The sequence below is a fragment of the Eubalaena glacialis genome, chromosome 18, assembly GCF_028564815.1.
Source record: "Eubalaena glacialis isolate mEubGla1 chromosome 18, mEubGla1.1.hap2.+ XY, whole genome shotgun sequence".
NCBI lineage: Eukaryota > Metazoa > Chordata > Mammalia > Artiodactyla > Balaenidae > Eubalaena > Eubalaena glacialis.
Window position 1 is genome coordinate 62236221 of NC_083733.1, and position 14825 is coordinate 62251045.

General features: G+C 51.7%; 1 protein-coding gene across 2 annotated transcripts; it reads right to left on the bottom strand.

The window, feature by feature from the left end:
• Positions 1 to 82: 82 nt before the first annotated feature.
• On the bottom strand, positions 83 to 5529 carry CA11 (carbonic anhydrase 11). 2 transcript variants are annotated; one of them, XM_061172881.1, is made up of 9 exons: positions 5297 to 5527; positions 5136 to 5210; positions 4233 to 4375; positions 2283 to 2468; positions 1956 to 2051; positions 1727 to 1799; positions 1468 to 1622; positions 1045 to 1210; positions 83 to 286 (listed from the first exon to the last, which is right to left on the bottom strand). In XM_061172881.1, exons 1-9 carry the CDS (start codon positions 5361 to 5363, stop codon positions 261 to 263), a joined length of 987 nt encoding a protein of 328 aa, XP_061028864.1. In that variant the 5' UTR covers positions 5364 to 5527; the 3' UTR covers positions 83 to 260. The 2 variants fall into 2 exon arrangements, with proteins under 2 accessions (XP_061028864.1, XP_061028863.1); XM_061172880.1 differs by lacking the exon at positions 83 to 286 and having other exon boundaries at positions 302 to 1210; positions 5297 to 5529.
• Positions 5530 to 14825: the final 9296 nt, after the last annotated feature.

Genomic DNA, 14825 nt, shown 5'->3' on the forward strand with positions numbered 1-14825 from the left:
CGCTTAAAGGAGCCACGAATCCAAATGACTGGTGAAACAGGAAGCCAAAAAACCGAGTAGTGGGGTTTAGGAAGAGGGAGATTGGTTTCTAGAAGAAGGCTGCTTTTCTTTAATACCCAAATATTTCTCCGCCGCCCCTAGAATCAGACCACTGAGATACAGGAAGTATTCTGTCCCTTTAATAGCTTTGTTTTGGGGGTGACTCCCCTCCCCTTGTGGGGAGGCTTGGGAAAGGCAGGCGCAATCCTCGATGGGGAGTCTCAGCGACCATGGGGGGTACCATCCACTGTAAGATGACACGGGTTGGGGGCGTTAGTTTAGGGCACGATAGGATGGACCCTGAAGGGAGCATGCAGGGGGCGGGGATGGGGGGGGGGTGGGCCGCCCGGGGCTCTACCACAGGGAGGGCTGCGAAGGGGGAGCCGGAATGTACCAGGTTGAGAAGCTGGGGGAAATGGTCAGTTTTACTGCATTGGGCTGAACCATAGGGAGGCAGCAGGAGGGTGGAATAGGGACATCCGGTTTCAGTATTAGGTGGAACTACGTGAAGGTATTCATGGGGGGGGGTATGGGCTGTACCATGTTGAGAAGCCAGAGAGGTAGACGTTAGATCACTGGGCTGAACCACGAGGAGGCAGTGGGGGGGAAAGGGGATTGTACCATGTTGTTTCTCAGTAAGGGAGGTGGGTTGTACCACATGAAAACAGGGAAAAGGATTCGGGCTGTACCATTTCGGAAAGCCATAGTAATAGGCACCACGGACCAGTACTTGATCGTACCACTAGGCAACCAGGGGCCTCGGGTTATACACCAAGTTGCAAGCAGCGAAGAAGACAAATCATGGATCAGCAATGGTCTATGACCGGGAGGTGGGCTGTACCACTTTGACACAAAGGGGGAAGGGAGAAAGAGCGAGTGAGAGCTCAAGAGGCTGGATCATACAGAGCAGCAGAGGGGGGTAGGACTGTGTCATATTAAGACACCAAGGGGAGACACATAGGCGGGTTAGACCAAGACGTGGAGGGGGTGCAGACTGGATCATACCATGCAGGCGGTAGTTGGGGCCTCGGCAGCGCCTCTCGGGGTGCCGGGGGTCCCTGTTGCCCCTCAAGGCCCTGTGGGCCAAGGGCTGCAGGGGCCGGCCGTTACCGCTGAGGCTCTGGAAGATCTGGGACGGAGGATTCTGGCTCAGGAGTCTCAGGGAGTGCATCTGCCGTGGAAGGGGGGTGGGAAACTGGGAGTGAATAATGAATGGCTCTGGTGACGTCACGCAGGAAGCCCGGCCCCCGAGAGCGGGTGGGCGGGGTCTTGCTCAGCCCCCACCAGACGCTCCAGGGTTGTCAGACTCTCGAATCCCCTCCAGTTCCCTGTCAACCGGGGGTAGGAGGGTAGGTGAGGCAAGGGGACACCCAGGCCAAGGAACGGGTTGGGGGTGGCAGGGAGGGGGCAATGGGCTGCCAGGGTCACCTGGAGGGAGGTGATATTTAGGGCCCTGTCAATGAGGATCCAGGTAACAGTCTCCGAGCAGGGTGGGGTGCTGAGAGAGCCCTGATAGGTGATGAAGCCAAAGGATTCGGGGAACAGGAGCTCCAGGCTCAGGTCTTGAAGAAAGTAGGCATCATCTGCGGGAATATCAGGTCAGAGTGAAGAGGGGTGCCCCTGCTGAACTCCCCTATGTGCACACCCCACCCCCACCCTCTCCACCCTCCAATGCCCAGGGACTTACTCTTGTAGGAGATGCGGGTGATGGTGTCACGGTTAAGGAGGCGGCTAAGGAACGGGTTTGAGCTACCAGCCACCTGTGTGGAGGTATGAGGTGAGGAGATAGGAACCCAGAAGTCCAAGCCCCCAACCCCTTCCTCCCCTAGGACCCCGGAGTCTGGGCCTTCCAGCCTCCCTCTTCTCAGACCCCAGGTTCCAGCCCCTCCCTCCCTCCGAATCTTGCCTGGGCTCACATTGACAAAGAGGCTGAGAATGGCCAGGCCATTGGGGCCCCGGGAGGCTGTGCTGAGGTTCCCGTAGAGTTCTTGGTTGAAGTGGATGAGCTGCACCTGCGAGGGGAGCACAGAGAGTGGGGTCCCCTGGCAGACAGGGGGGACAGAATGGGCAATGGGTGCAGCTCTGGGCCTTTGGGGTCCCAAGTCAGGTTAAGGATTAGTGTTCAGGGTTGGGGGGGTAGTTCTGTGGAGGAGGATGGGATGAGGCATTCAGAGGAGGGTGAGGTGGGAGGAATTGGGTCGACTCAGGGTGAAGGTCGAGGGTCAGAGGTTAGCAGGCATCACCTCAGCAGAGAAACCCTGGTGGTTGATCTGGTGTTCAGAGCCAGCTCCGTCACGCGCTCCAAATAGCAGCCGCAGTTCACTGAGTCGGTGGCTATAAAGGAGGGGCCCCCCAGACACATTGACCACAGGCCGGGGCGCAGGCAGGAAGGAGACATGGCGACCGGTGTTGTACAGGGTTCCCCGGAGCTGTGGGGGAGGTGGAGGCCTTCACAGGGATGCAGAAAGAAGATCTTTTCCCTACTGTTTTCCATTCGTACATTTCCCTCTGCCAACAAACATTTAATCATTCAGCATAGTCAGAACACTAATGTCTTTCCAGACTCTGGGCTGGTCCATGGTAGGTGCTCAATAGTGGTGAATTTAATTAACAAATATTTATTGAGCTGCTACTATGTGCCATGGATGCCAGGAAGAGAGCAATGAGCAAGTAGACAAAAATTCTGGGCCTCATGGAGCTTCTGCTCCAGTGGAGGAGAGACAGACAATAAATTCTGAATCATGTAAGTAAATGCTTAGTTAATTACATCCTGTGCTCAAGATGGGGAGAACTAGGAGTTCTGTTAAAGTATAATGGGAAACCCAGGGAATTCCTTGGCAGTCTAGTGGTTAGGACTCTGCACTTTCACTGCCAGGATTTGGGTTCAATCCCTGCTCGGGGAACTGAGATCCTGCAAGCAGCACAGCCAAAAAAAAAGGGGGGGGACCCATAGATTGGGATGGGGGTGGGGTGTCAAGAAAGGCTTTCATGAGGATGTGGCATTTGACTGGAGACCTGAAGGATAAGGAGGGGTTAGTTGCAAGGAGCAGGGAGAAAGGCATTCCAGAAGGGAGAACAGTCAGTGCAAGGCCCTGAGATGGCCTATTTTAGTGACAGTGAAGAAGCCAGTGGGACCAGAGCCCAGTGAGCAAAGGAGAGAGTGGTGATGGGAGCCAGATGGTGCACAGCCTTGTGGGCAAGGATGGGGTATTTTGTATTTTTATTTAAATAACTGAATGTATATAACACCCTTGGCACAGTGCCAGGCCCATGCCAAGTACTGTGTGAGTGTGTGCTGTTATTACTTGTCCTAATAGAAGGATTTTGAGTAGGAGTGATATGATCTGGTTTGTGTTTTTAAACATCTCTCTAGCTGTGGGATGGAGAATGGACTGCAGGAGGCAGAGAAGCAGGCCAGCAAGGAGGCTATGGCACCAGTCCAGGTGCAAGATGATGGTGGGAGCAGTGGAGGGACAAGAAGTGAAATGCTGTTTAGCAAGGAGACTAGAAAGGACATGGATGGGAAATGGGAGTGAGGGAGGAAATGGGATGGGGAATAGCTCTGAGACTTTTGGCTGAGTGAGAGGTAGTGCCACCTCTTATAAGAAATGGTATTGCGGGACTTCCCTGGTGGTCCAGTGGTTCAGACTCTGCGCTTCCAGTGCAGGGGTTGCGGGTTCGATCCCTGGTCGGGGAAGCAAGATCCCACATGCCGCGGGGCGCGGCCAAAAAAAAAAAAAAAAGAAATGGTATTGCAAAGCGGGCAAGAGCATGGATTCTGGGACCACACTGCCTAGGTTTGAATCCCAGCCCTGGCACTCTCTAGCTGTTTGACCTCAGGTAAGTAACTTAACCTCTCTGTGCCTCAGTTTCTGCATCCATAAAATAAGGATAATATTGGTACCTATTTCATGGGGTTGTTGTGAAAATTAGAGGATTTATCAAGTTTGAAAACAGTGCCTGGCACACTGAGTCTGTTTTACCACTGATTCTAAGAGATGGGAAGACTAGGAGCCATGTTTGAGGAGGGAACAATTGGTGATCCACTGTGGAGTGTAAGTAGCCTCCTCTCCACCCATTGTGTTGTAGGCCTCCTTCCCCAAGGCTAGCCTCCCAACTCAAAGCCCTACCCCCCACCTCCACTCAGGCCCAGCCCCAGTGGATTCGGTAACCCCGCCCTCCAGGCCCCTTACCTTCTCTCCCCCTGTGCTGAGTCTCAGCGGGGGCAGAAAGGGGTCATAAAGGACCCTCTTCAGCTCCACATCCACGGGGCTCTGTCGCTTCCCCACAGCACACAGACTCCAGGCTGCGTTCACCAGGCCCCAGAAGGGAGGCCCTGGGAGCAGGGGTGAGGCAGGGAGGAAAGGGAGTCAGAAATATGGACTGGATCCCAAGGCTGGGATCTGCTGGGAAGGCTGTGGTCTGGACTCCTTGGATCCCAGGAGATGAAGGGCTGGGAATCTGGACTCCTGGCTTTGAGGGAGGAGGGGGCTGGGAGCCAGAATCCTGGGTCCTAGAAGAATCTTGGAGGAGCTTCCTAAGGACCGCCCCGGCCCCCCCAACACCTCAAGTCTCTTTGATCAAACCTATCTTAAATTGTCATTGGGGAAGGAACTACAACTCCCAGCAGGCCCTGAGACTGCCAGCCTACCCATCCAGTGCCTGCCTGCCCCAGAGCCCATGGGAGTTGTAGTTCCTTTGGTCTCCCTTGTCCCACAGCCGGATAATGAATGTAGTGGGGAGAAGGAATTGCAAGAGAGGGCTGGACGAGGTGGGCAACGGGGCCACTGAACCTCTGGTTCTCAGTAGGAGCCAGGACCTACCTGCCTCTTTCCCAGGAAACACACACACACTTTTCCAGCCCCACACTCCCTTACCTTCCACTCCCTCCCACTCACTACTTGAAATGCGCATGTATAATGTCCCATGCCGAGTCCCTCGGGTTCAGAAGCTGGGCCTCCGGAGGGAGGGAGGAACGGGATGGGACTCCTGCGTCCTGGCGGGGGAGGGGGGGGGGGCGGGAAGGAGAGAACTCCTGGGTCTCAGGGAGAAAGCGCCCGGCAGCCCAGACTCCTGGGTCCCCGCCCTGGCTGCACCTGGCACGAAGTTTCCCTGGAGATTATCCTTGTAGCTCCACCAGTCGTCGGGGTCAGGTGCGGGTCCGATGTGAGCTGGGGAGAGAGCAGCCTGAACCCCTCTCCTTGGCACCCCTCCCCCACCCCCGTCAGGGGCTCCTGCCCCAACCCCCAGGTCTTACCTGCCGCCCCCAGTGCGGCCCAGAGTAGCAGCGCTCGAGGGGCGTTCAGACGAGCTGCACCCCCCATCCCCGGGAGGCCTCGGGGCGACCCCTTCCCAATGCCCTGGCCCGCCCTCTCTCAGCTTCTTCCTCTCTTTGTGGAACCCCGACCCCACCCGGACTTCCAGCCTTCCTCTCCTACCCACAGGGAGTCCCAGTTCCCCAATTACTGAGGCAGCCGGGGACTGAGACGCCCCCACGCCCCCACTCCGCTCTCCTCTCCTCCCTCTCTATGCCTCCCCTTCCTCTCCTCTTTTCCCGAACCCTCCTTCTCCCTCTACCTCCCGATCTTCCTACTCCTCTCTCTGCCTTCTGCTTCTCCCTCGGGTTACCTCTGGGTTTCTAATCCACACCCCCCTCTTCGTTCTCTTTTCATTACGCTCTCCCAAGCCGCCTAACTCCATACCTCCATCCTGCTTCTCTCACCTCCTCCTCCCCCTCCCTCTCTCCCTTCTCTGCTCCTGCCTCTCCCTTCTCGCTTCTCCCTTCTCCCCTTCTTCTCCTCCTCACTCTCTCCCTCTCGGCCTCCAGCTCCTCTCTCTCTCCCCACCTCCTCCTCTCCTGCCTCTTCTGTTTCTCCGTCTCTCTCTTCTCTCTCCTCCCTTCCTCCCTCCTCCCCCTCCCTCTCTTCTCTCTCTTACTGTTATTTAATTTTTCTGTCGTTGTTTGGGGGTGGGGGGAGCTCTCACAGCAGAGAACCCTCCTCCTCGGGCTGGCGTGGGTGTGTGTGGGGGGTGCCCCAGGGGCAGGATGGAGGGGTCGTTGGGGGGCTGGTCCCCAGCTCCCAGCCGCTCTGGGGCCATGGAGGCGGGGGTGGCCCGGACACCTGGGGCCCAAGAGCTGGCAGTTTCCATCCTCCGCAGAAGGGGGAAGGGGGGCGCTTAAGGTGGAGCTGGGAGAGTCCTCGGATGTCTTCCCGCTCAGGGCCGCTGGCCCCGGAGGATCCGGCGTCTCCCAGCTCGCGGGGACCCAGGTTGGAGCCTGCATCAGTGCCTGCAGCCCCCCGCCCAATGCATCACTAGGGCCTCCGCCAGGGGCTCCCTTAACCCGGCTGGGGGATCCCCTGGGAGACTGGCGCGCGATGTGGGCGACTGACCGGGAGGGGGAGGCAGAGACTTGGAGAGGGAGAGAGAGAGGCTGGAGGAGCCGGGAAGGCAGAGAAGAGAGAGCAGAGGTGAGGTCAGGGAACAGTGGAGGCTTGGGAAGGGAAGGGGAGCCTGAGACGGGTACGGAGAGCCGTGGTGGAGGGAGATGCAGGGTAGAGATGAGAAAGCAGGCTGGGGCGGTTGGGGGGTTGCTGGGGGAGGTGGCGGCGGCAGGGGAGAGAGAGACAGAGAGACTTACATACATTGAATGAAGGAGATACAGAAACAAATACACACTGAGAAGAGAGAGAGTACAGAGAGAGGGAGACCCCCCCCAGAATGATAGGGAAAAAATACAAAAGGAGACAAATGCAGATGGAGGCAGAGAAAGAGATACAGAGACACACAGAGAGACAGATGTAGACACACAAACTTGGAGATAGAAGCAGAGAGACCTAGAGAGAGAGAGAGAGAGAGAGGGAGAGAGAGAGTCCCACATACCAGGTTAAAGATGGAAGAGCAAGATGCCAGGCAGGAGGTGTGTGGGGAGAGACAGAAACAGAAAAAGAGATCTAAAGACAGAGTGACAGAGAAACACACACCCAGAGCAAGGGGCAGAGATAGGAGGAGATAGAGAATGAGGCAGACACATGTGCACATCTATAAAGAGACGCACTCATGCAGAGGAAGAGGTATGAACAGAGACCAACAGATGGACAGAGACGGAGAGACCCAGATAGGGGGAGAGAGTACCAGAAACAGGTCAGCTGACATGAAGGGTGAGACTAAAGAGGATTCAGAAACACAGAGGCATTCAGGGATAGAGAATTGGAAATGGACATTCAAGGACCTGTGATGGAGGGAGATGGAGACACCCAGGAGAGTCAGAAATGGAAAGAGACAGAGAAAACACGAGAAAGAAAGGTATATTCATTATCCCTTGTCACATAACAAATTATCTTAAAACTCAGTGGCTTAAAGCTACAAATATTTATTATCTCATGGTTTCTGAGGAGTAGGAATTTTGGAGCAGTTTAGTTGGGTGGCTCTGGCTCAGATAACAACAGAGAACTCAGAGTCTCTCATGAAGGTGCAGTAAGCTATTGGCCAGGGCTGCAGTCATCTGAAGGCTTGACTGGGGCTGGAAGATTACTTCCAAGCTCACCTACATGGTGCTTGGCAAGAGGCCTCAGATGCTCACCAGGTAAGCCCCTCCATAGGGCTGCTTGAGTGTCCTCACAACATGGCCGCTGGCTTCCCCCTCAGGGCGAGTGATTGGAGAGAGAGAGGGAGGGAGAGAGAGAGGGAGAGAGTGAGAGAGGGAGAGAGCAGTGTCTTATATGACCTATGTCCAAAGTCACACACCATCCCTTTTTTTTTTTTTTGGCTGCGTTGCATAGCCTGCAGGATCCCAGTTCCCTGACCAGGGATTGAACCCAGGCCCCAGCAGAAAGCACCGAGTCCTAACCACTGGACCGCCAGGGAATTCCTGACACCATCACTTCTTTATTCTATTCATTGGAGGTGAATCACTAAGTCTAGCCCACATTCAAAGGGAAAGAGATTAACTCCTCCTCTTGAACAGAGGGGTATCAAAGAATGTGGGCTTATTTTAAAACCATCACAGGTGGGGAGAGGAAGAGAGAGAGGAATGGAGAGAGACAGACTCTTAAAGGCCCGTGAGGCTTAGAGGTTGGTGAGACACTTATTCAGAAAGGCAGGAATGTGTCAAGAGAGACTCTTGAAGACAGAGGGAGCTGCGGAGACAGGGGAAAGAGTCAAGACAAATGAAACCAAAGCAGTAGTAGTAGTAATAATAATTACAGTAATAGCAGCCAGCACATAAAGCACCTACTACATACCAGGCAAAGTTCTGAGCACTTTCTATGAACTGACTCATGTAATCATCACAGCCTCTCTATGAAAGAGAAGATGTCATTATCCCATTTTACAGATGAGTAAGCCAAGTCTCAAAGGGCTTGCCCAGAGTTATACAGGAAGGAAGCAAAGGATGGAGAAAATATGATGGAGACATATGTGCAGAGACTATGGGGAAGTGGCAGGAAAAGACTGGCAGAAGAACCCGGCTCTGACAGACAAATAAATCAGTAAGAAATGGAAGCCAGGGACTTCCCTGGTGGTGCAGCGGTTAAGACTCACGCTCCCAATACAGGGGGCCTGGGTTCGATCCCTGGTCAGGGAACTAGATCCACATGCATGCCACAACTTCAAGAGTTTGCGTGCCACAACTAAAGAGCCTGCAAGCTGCAACTAAGGAGCCTGCCCGCCGCAACTAAGACCCGGCGCAACTAAATAAATAAATAAATGGAAGCCACTCTGATTGAGAGTTTTCTAGACACTGGGGCTGTACCACGCACTCTTTAGGTTTTGTTAACCCTCAAAGTTGCCACATCAGGTGGGGGTTAGTATTAGCCCCATTATACAGATAGAACCCCGAGGCTCAGAGAAGGAAGTAACTCACTCAACATGTCATGGGTTGACTGATGCCTCCCTCCCCCAAAAAAGAGACATGCCCACTCAGAACCTGTGAATAGGACCTTATTTGACAAAAGGGTCTTTGGAGATGTAATTAAGATAATGATCTTGAGATCAGATCATCCCACATTGTCTGGGTGAACCCTAAATCCAATGATAAGTTCTTATAAAATAAAGGCATAGATAAACAACAGGGATTTACTGTATAGCACAGGGAACATTCAATATCTTCTAATAAACTATAATGGAAAAGAATCAGGAGAAAAGAATATAGATATATATACATATGTATATATCTACATAGATATATACATATGTATATATATAACCGAATCATTTTGTGCACGCCTGAAACTAACAGAATATTGTAAATCAACTATACTTCAACTTAAAAAAAAGAAAAAAGGAAAAGAAAGGCAGGGGGAGATTTGAGACAGAGGAGAAGGTGATGTGAAGACAGAAGCAGAGATTGGGGTGATGCAACCACAAGCCAAGGAACACTAGGAGCCACCAGGAGCTGGAAGAGGCAAGGATGGATCCTCCCCTAGAGCCTTCAGAGGGACTGTGGCCCTGCCCACCCCTTGATGTCAGACTTCTGGCCTCCAGAACTGTGAGAGAATTAATTTCTGTTATTTATTATTTGTGGTAATTTTTTATAGCCGCCTACCCCAGGGGTAGGGAGACATCATGAGAAAGACATGGAACTCATCAGAGGGAGAGCCAGTGAAGGAACCAGAGATACACGGAGGGAGAGAAGACAGACTGACATGACAGGAAGAGTAGGCTCTCCCCACACTTTGACTCTCCTCCTCCAGGAAGCCCTCCCTGACCTTCAGGCTAGATCTATGTCTTCTGTGGATCTTCCCAATGTCCTGGGTACCTCCATTAGAGCACAGATCTCATTAGGAGAGGGACTGTGTCCCTGTGTGCCCTTCTTCCAGGGCCCAGGCCTGACCCATCTCTGGGTCCCCAGCATCACCCTGCATAAAAGACATAGGCGTCCTCAGGAGAGAAGTCGGGCGTGATTGAATGAGACAATGCTCCTGATGTCTCTCCCTAGAGATTCTCACCCCTCCCATCAGCCTGGGAGACACTTGGGTTTCCTTCAAGGCCCAGGGAGGGCCTCACCTCCTCCAAGAAGTCTTCCCTGACCTCCCAGGCTGGGCCCTGTGCTGCCCCCATTATTACACATCACACCAATGTGACTGTACCCAGGTCTCTCTCCTACCTCACCCTCCCAGACTGGGAGCTCCTCCAGGGCAAATCCGGGGACTGACTCAGGTCCTGGTCCCAGCATTTCCCAGGGAGAACTTGGGAGAATATGTTGAATGAATGAATAAGTGAGTGAATGAAGTAAAATATAGGGACTGTGGCATTGCATTCAGAAATGGCTAAGAAAAAGATTTTCTTACATGGGGGTAAGAGGAAGTCTTCCCAGTGTAGGTAACATTTTCCTGACCCTCTTTCTGTCCCCATAACCCCAGCCCTGGCTCAGAACTCATCTTCTCCCACCAGGATCATCCCTCCAGCCCCTCCCCCCACCGCAGTCTCCCTCCCCCTCCAGTCTACCCTCCAGGGACCCCGGAGGGGTCTTCTACATTCAGAGTTGACCTCGCCTCTCCCCTAGTTATAGCCTTCCCATAGCTCCCCAGCACCTCTGGACAATGTCCCCACCTCTCCATCTTTCTTGTCATGTCCAAATCCCTCCTCTGTCCTTCAAGACCTACCTCAGATGTCACATCCTCTGAGAGAAGTTTCCTGACTTGCAGGCTGTATTCAAGGCCTTCTTGGGGCTGGCCCAGTGAACAGAGCCGCCTCTGTGATGGTCCATATCACGTTTGTTTCTCATACAGGGCTGATCCTGCCCATCGTCTGGTCATAGACCTTCTAGGGTTCCCCAGGGGCACTGGGGAAAAACTCAGGCCCTCAGCCTGGTCTTAGAGGCCCCACATGCCCTGGCTACTCCCTATCCCCAGCCTCATTTCTCCTCTCTTACCACACCGGGCCCTCTGGCCTCTGGACCTATGCACAAACTGTAACTTCTAACTTGGCCTTTCTTTCTACCTCCTCTGCTGGGCAAATTCATGCTCAGCTCATATGCATTTCAGAAGTCTGCTCTTTCAGGAAGCCATCAGTGATGCTGTGGTGGGCAGGGGCCTCTTCTGAGTTCTGGAAGCCACCTGTGCTGCTTCCATTATAGCAGCAAGACAGACTGGGCTCAATGCCCAGAGGCGGGAGGGAATGGCCAGGCCGGAGGTGGGTCCCAGATGTGAATTTCACGCCTATTCGTCTCAGGCACTGGGAACAAAGTTTGGGTCAAAAAGAACATATGCGGCTTGCCCCGCTCCTCACTTTTGTCTCCTACGTCCCCAACCCCTGCGTAGGAGGCAGCAGGGCCAGGACTCTCCAGGCCCAGGTGGTTCCCACAGCCTCTCTTGGCCTCCTCGCCCCTCCTTCCCTGCTCTTAACTCCCTGGGGAAGCCTGGGAAAAATCCTCCCGATCTGTGTTCTCACCTTCTGGGTTCGCCTCTCCTGGGGGATGTGTGGCCACCAGTGTTTAAATAATAAAAACAAACTCCAATGGCTCTTACTCTGTGCCAGACACTGTTCTAAGCCCATTACCTAAACATGTTAATTTATTTAATCCTCATAATATGCCCTGTGGGTTACTTCCTATTATCATCATCATCACCACCCCCATTTCACAGATGAGAAAACTGAGGGACAGAGAGGGATTTGAACCCAGGCGGTCTGGCTCCAGAGTCCATGCACTTCATGAAAATCGTCTCTAGAGCAGTGCCGTCCAATAGAAGTTTCTGCGATGATGGAAATGTTCTTTATCTGCTCTGTCGGATATGTTATCCACCCACCACCAATGTGGCAGTGGCTACTGATTGGATAGCTCAGCTCTGGAGAACTAAGTTTGAATGCCGGCTACTTGCCAGCTACTTGTGTGATGTATGCTAAGTCTCCTTGCCTCTATCATTGCTTCTTTCTTTCTTTTTTTTTTTTTTTAAGATTTAGATTTGTATTTATTTATTTATTTGGCTGTGTCAGGTCTTAGTTGCAGCATGTGGGATCTTTTGTTGCGGCACGCAGGGTTTTTCATTGCGGTGCGCAGGCTCAGTAGTTGCGGTGCGCTGGGATCAGTTGCCCCGCAGCATGTGGGATCTTAGTTCCCCGACCAGGGATCAAACCCATGTCCCCTGCATTGGAAGGCGGATTCTTAACCACTGGACCACCAGGGAAGTCCCTCTCGTTCAGTTTCTTTATCGAAGAGGTGGTTAAGGATTCTAGCCAAACCCAAACACATGTGTGTCTTAATCCCTGCCCCCAGCTCAAGGTGAAGTCCCCCTGGGAGCCTCAATTGCTTCATCTGTAAAATGGGTATAATAATAGGACCTGCCCATTTATTCAGCAAATATTTGTTGAGTACTTACTGTGTCCTAGGGGCTTGGGTTAGAGCATCAAACGAAACAGCCACAAATCCAAGGTGAGGGCAGCAGGACATAGGATGAAAGGTCATGGCCATACATCATCTACTTCCAATCTCAGCTTCTCTTTTTCTAGAAATGTCAAAATACTGCTCAGCCTAACACCTCATGACGTCATTGTATACTCTGTGTTCTGGTTGGCTGAGGGCCTGGCATTAAGCCAGGCCCATTAATTTCCCCAAATATCCTTTCTCTTCTCTTTCCTTGACATCAAAACATCCTATTTAGTTGGGTCTGAGACAGCCCAGCATTAAAGGCTATATTGCCACACTCTCTTGCAGCTAGGTGTGCTCATGTGACTAAATTCTGGCCAATGAGAACAGAGGGATTGTGTAGCAGCTTCTGGAAAACATGGTAAGTCAGCTGCATGGAGCTTTTGGTGTTTTCTCTTTGCCTGCCTCCATCTTGCTGCATGGATCTAGATGTGCTGGCTGTAGCACTAGCTGCCACTTTGGACCATGAAGACAAGGACCCTTCTAAGGATGGTGGAGAGGAAAGCAACAAGGTTCCTAGTGGTGTGACCATCTTCAGACCTCTTTGGTGCAAGAGAGAAATAAATTTCTATTTTGTTTAAGCCAATGTTATTTGGGGTTTACTATGGCTCCTAATAATACAGATGCTTGAGGTACCACTTCAGGTTCAGTTGGGCTGCAAGTTAGACCGTTCATTGACCAGTCTTTCAACAAGTATTTATTGAGCATATACTACATGTCATACACCTTTCTAGATGCAGGGGATACAAAATCCCTGCTCCCATGAAGCTCACGTTCTAGTGGAAGAAATAGAGAAATAGTAAACAATAGATGAACATTTAATATATCAGGTGCTAAAAAGATATGTGCTAAAAAGAAAAATAAAGCAGGACAAAAGAATGAGAATGATAGGAGGAAGCTTCTATTTAGTTAGGGTCATCAGGGAAGTTTTCTCTGATGCTCTGAAATTTGAGCAGAGCCTTGTGGAGGAAAATTCTAGTGCTCACCCATATCTAGTGGTACATGTTGGGCTTTGGACCTCTAGAATTGTCAGAGAATAAATCTGTGTTGTTTAGCAGCTGAATTTGTGTTACTTTGTTATGGCAGCAATAGAAAACTAATACACTGGTTCTTCTCTCTTTCTGGGCACATAGGAGAATTCTGCTTTCCTGCCTTTGTGCAACTGTAATCCTGACTAATGAGCTGTGAGTGGAAGGGCTAGAGTCGTTCCTGGGCCAAAGCATCTATTTCTTGTGTGGGACCATTCAATACCCTCTGTCTGTCTGTCTGTCTGTCTCTCTCTCCCCCCTCCCCAGTGATCAAGGATACCATGGGTTGCAGCTGGTGCAGTGACAAGACGGTGGATGCCTCTCAGCCTGGGTGCTTCAATGACTGTGTGGAAAATCGCCCCTTGCTGACTTGCATGGGACAGGTACATGAGAAAGAAATCAACTCTCATTGTGTCAAGCCAACAGGGCTAGCCTAACCTGACTAATGGAAGTCCTTAATGAAGTACGGGAACTAGCTTGTTGCTATACAAGGCAGTGTGTCCCAGGAAGAGAGAAGAGCAAGTGCAAAGGCCCTGAAGCAGAGTGTTCTTGGTTTTTAAAGGAACAGGAAGGAGACCAGTGTAGCTGCAGAGGGGTGAATGAGGGAGAGTTGTAAGAGGTGAGGTCAGGTATGGGGTGGGAGTGGATCAAGTAAGGCTTTGTAGGGCAGGGCAAGGACTTCGGATCTTATTCTGAGAAAGATGGGAAGACAATCAAGAGTTTTGAGCATAGTAACAGCACGGTCTGACTTAGGTTTGAAATCATTATCCTAGCTTCTGTGTGAAGAAGACTCTAAGAGGGTAGTGGGGAGACCAGTATGGAGACTACCTGTAATCCAGGCAAAGAGTGGTGATGGCTTGGATCAAGGTGGTAGCAGTGGAAATGGTAAAAAAAATGGCTGAATTAAGAACATATTTAGTATGTGTAACTGAAGAAACCTCAGGTAGAGTTGGAGTTGGGACAGGCCTGTAGGGGGAGCCCTCAGATCCCGCCAGGAGACCTCAATTAACAGGAGAGAAGTAAACCTACATCTGTGATAGGAAGGTACCTCTAGGTTACTATCAGAAGGAAGAAGAAAACTTCTCTCCATCCAGGGCAGCTCAGCCAGTCAGACTGTAGCAGGCCAACCAATGCGAAGCCTCCATACTTTGGACTCCCAGTTTCCTCCAATAGACTCTTTGGTTATTACAGCCCCGCCCAACTCTCCTCTTTTCCCTATAAAAGCATGTTCCCCTTGCTTGTTCTCTGTATTTGCTTATGGTCACCCATCTTTGCATATTGCTGATTGTGATTTCTCTGCTAGTCCCTAATAAACTCAGTTTTGTTGGTAAAATAGCTGGCCAATATATTTTTTTAAATAAATTTATTTATTTTATTTATTTATTTTTGGCAGC

Excerpts from the sequence above, each read along its gene's own strand:
- CA11 (XM_061172880.1), bottom strand. The coding sequence starts at position 5,363 with ATGGGGGGTGCAGCTCGTCTGAACGCCCCTCGAGCGCTGCTACTCTGG. Across the intron at positions 4,376-5,135 it reads CCAGGGAAACTTCGTGCCAG|GGCCTCCCTTCTGGGGCCTG; the intron begins GTGCAGCCAGGG and ends CCCTGCTCCCAG. Across the intron at positions 2,052-2,282 it reads ACCAGGGTTTCTCTGCTGAG|GTGCAGCTCATCCACTTCAA; the intron begins GTGATGCCTGCT and ends CTCCCCTCGCAG.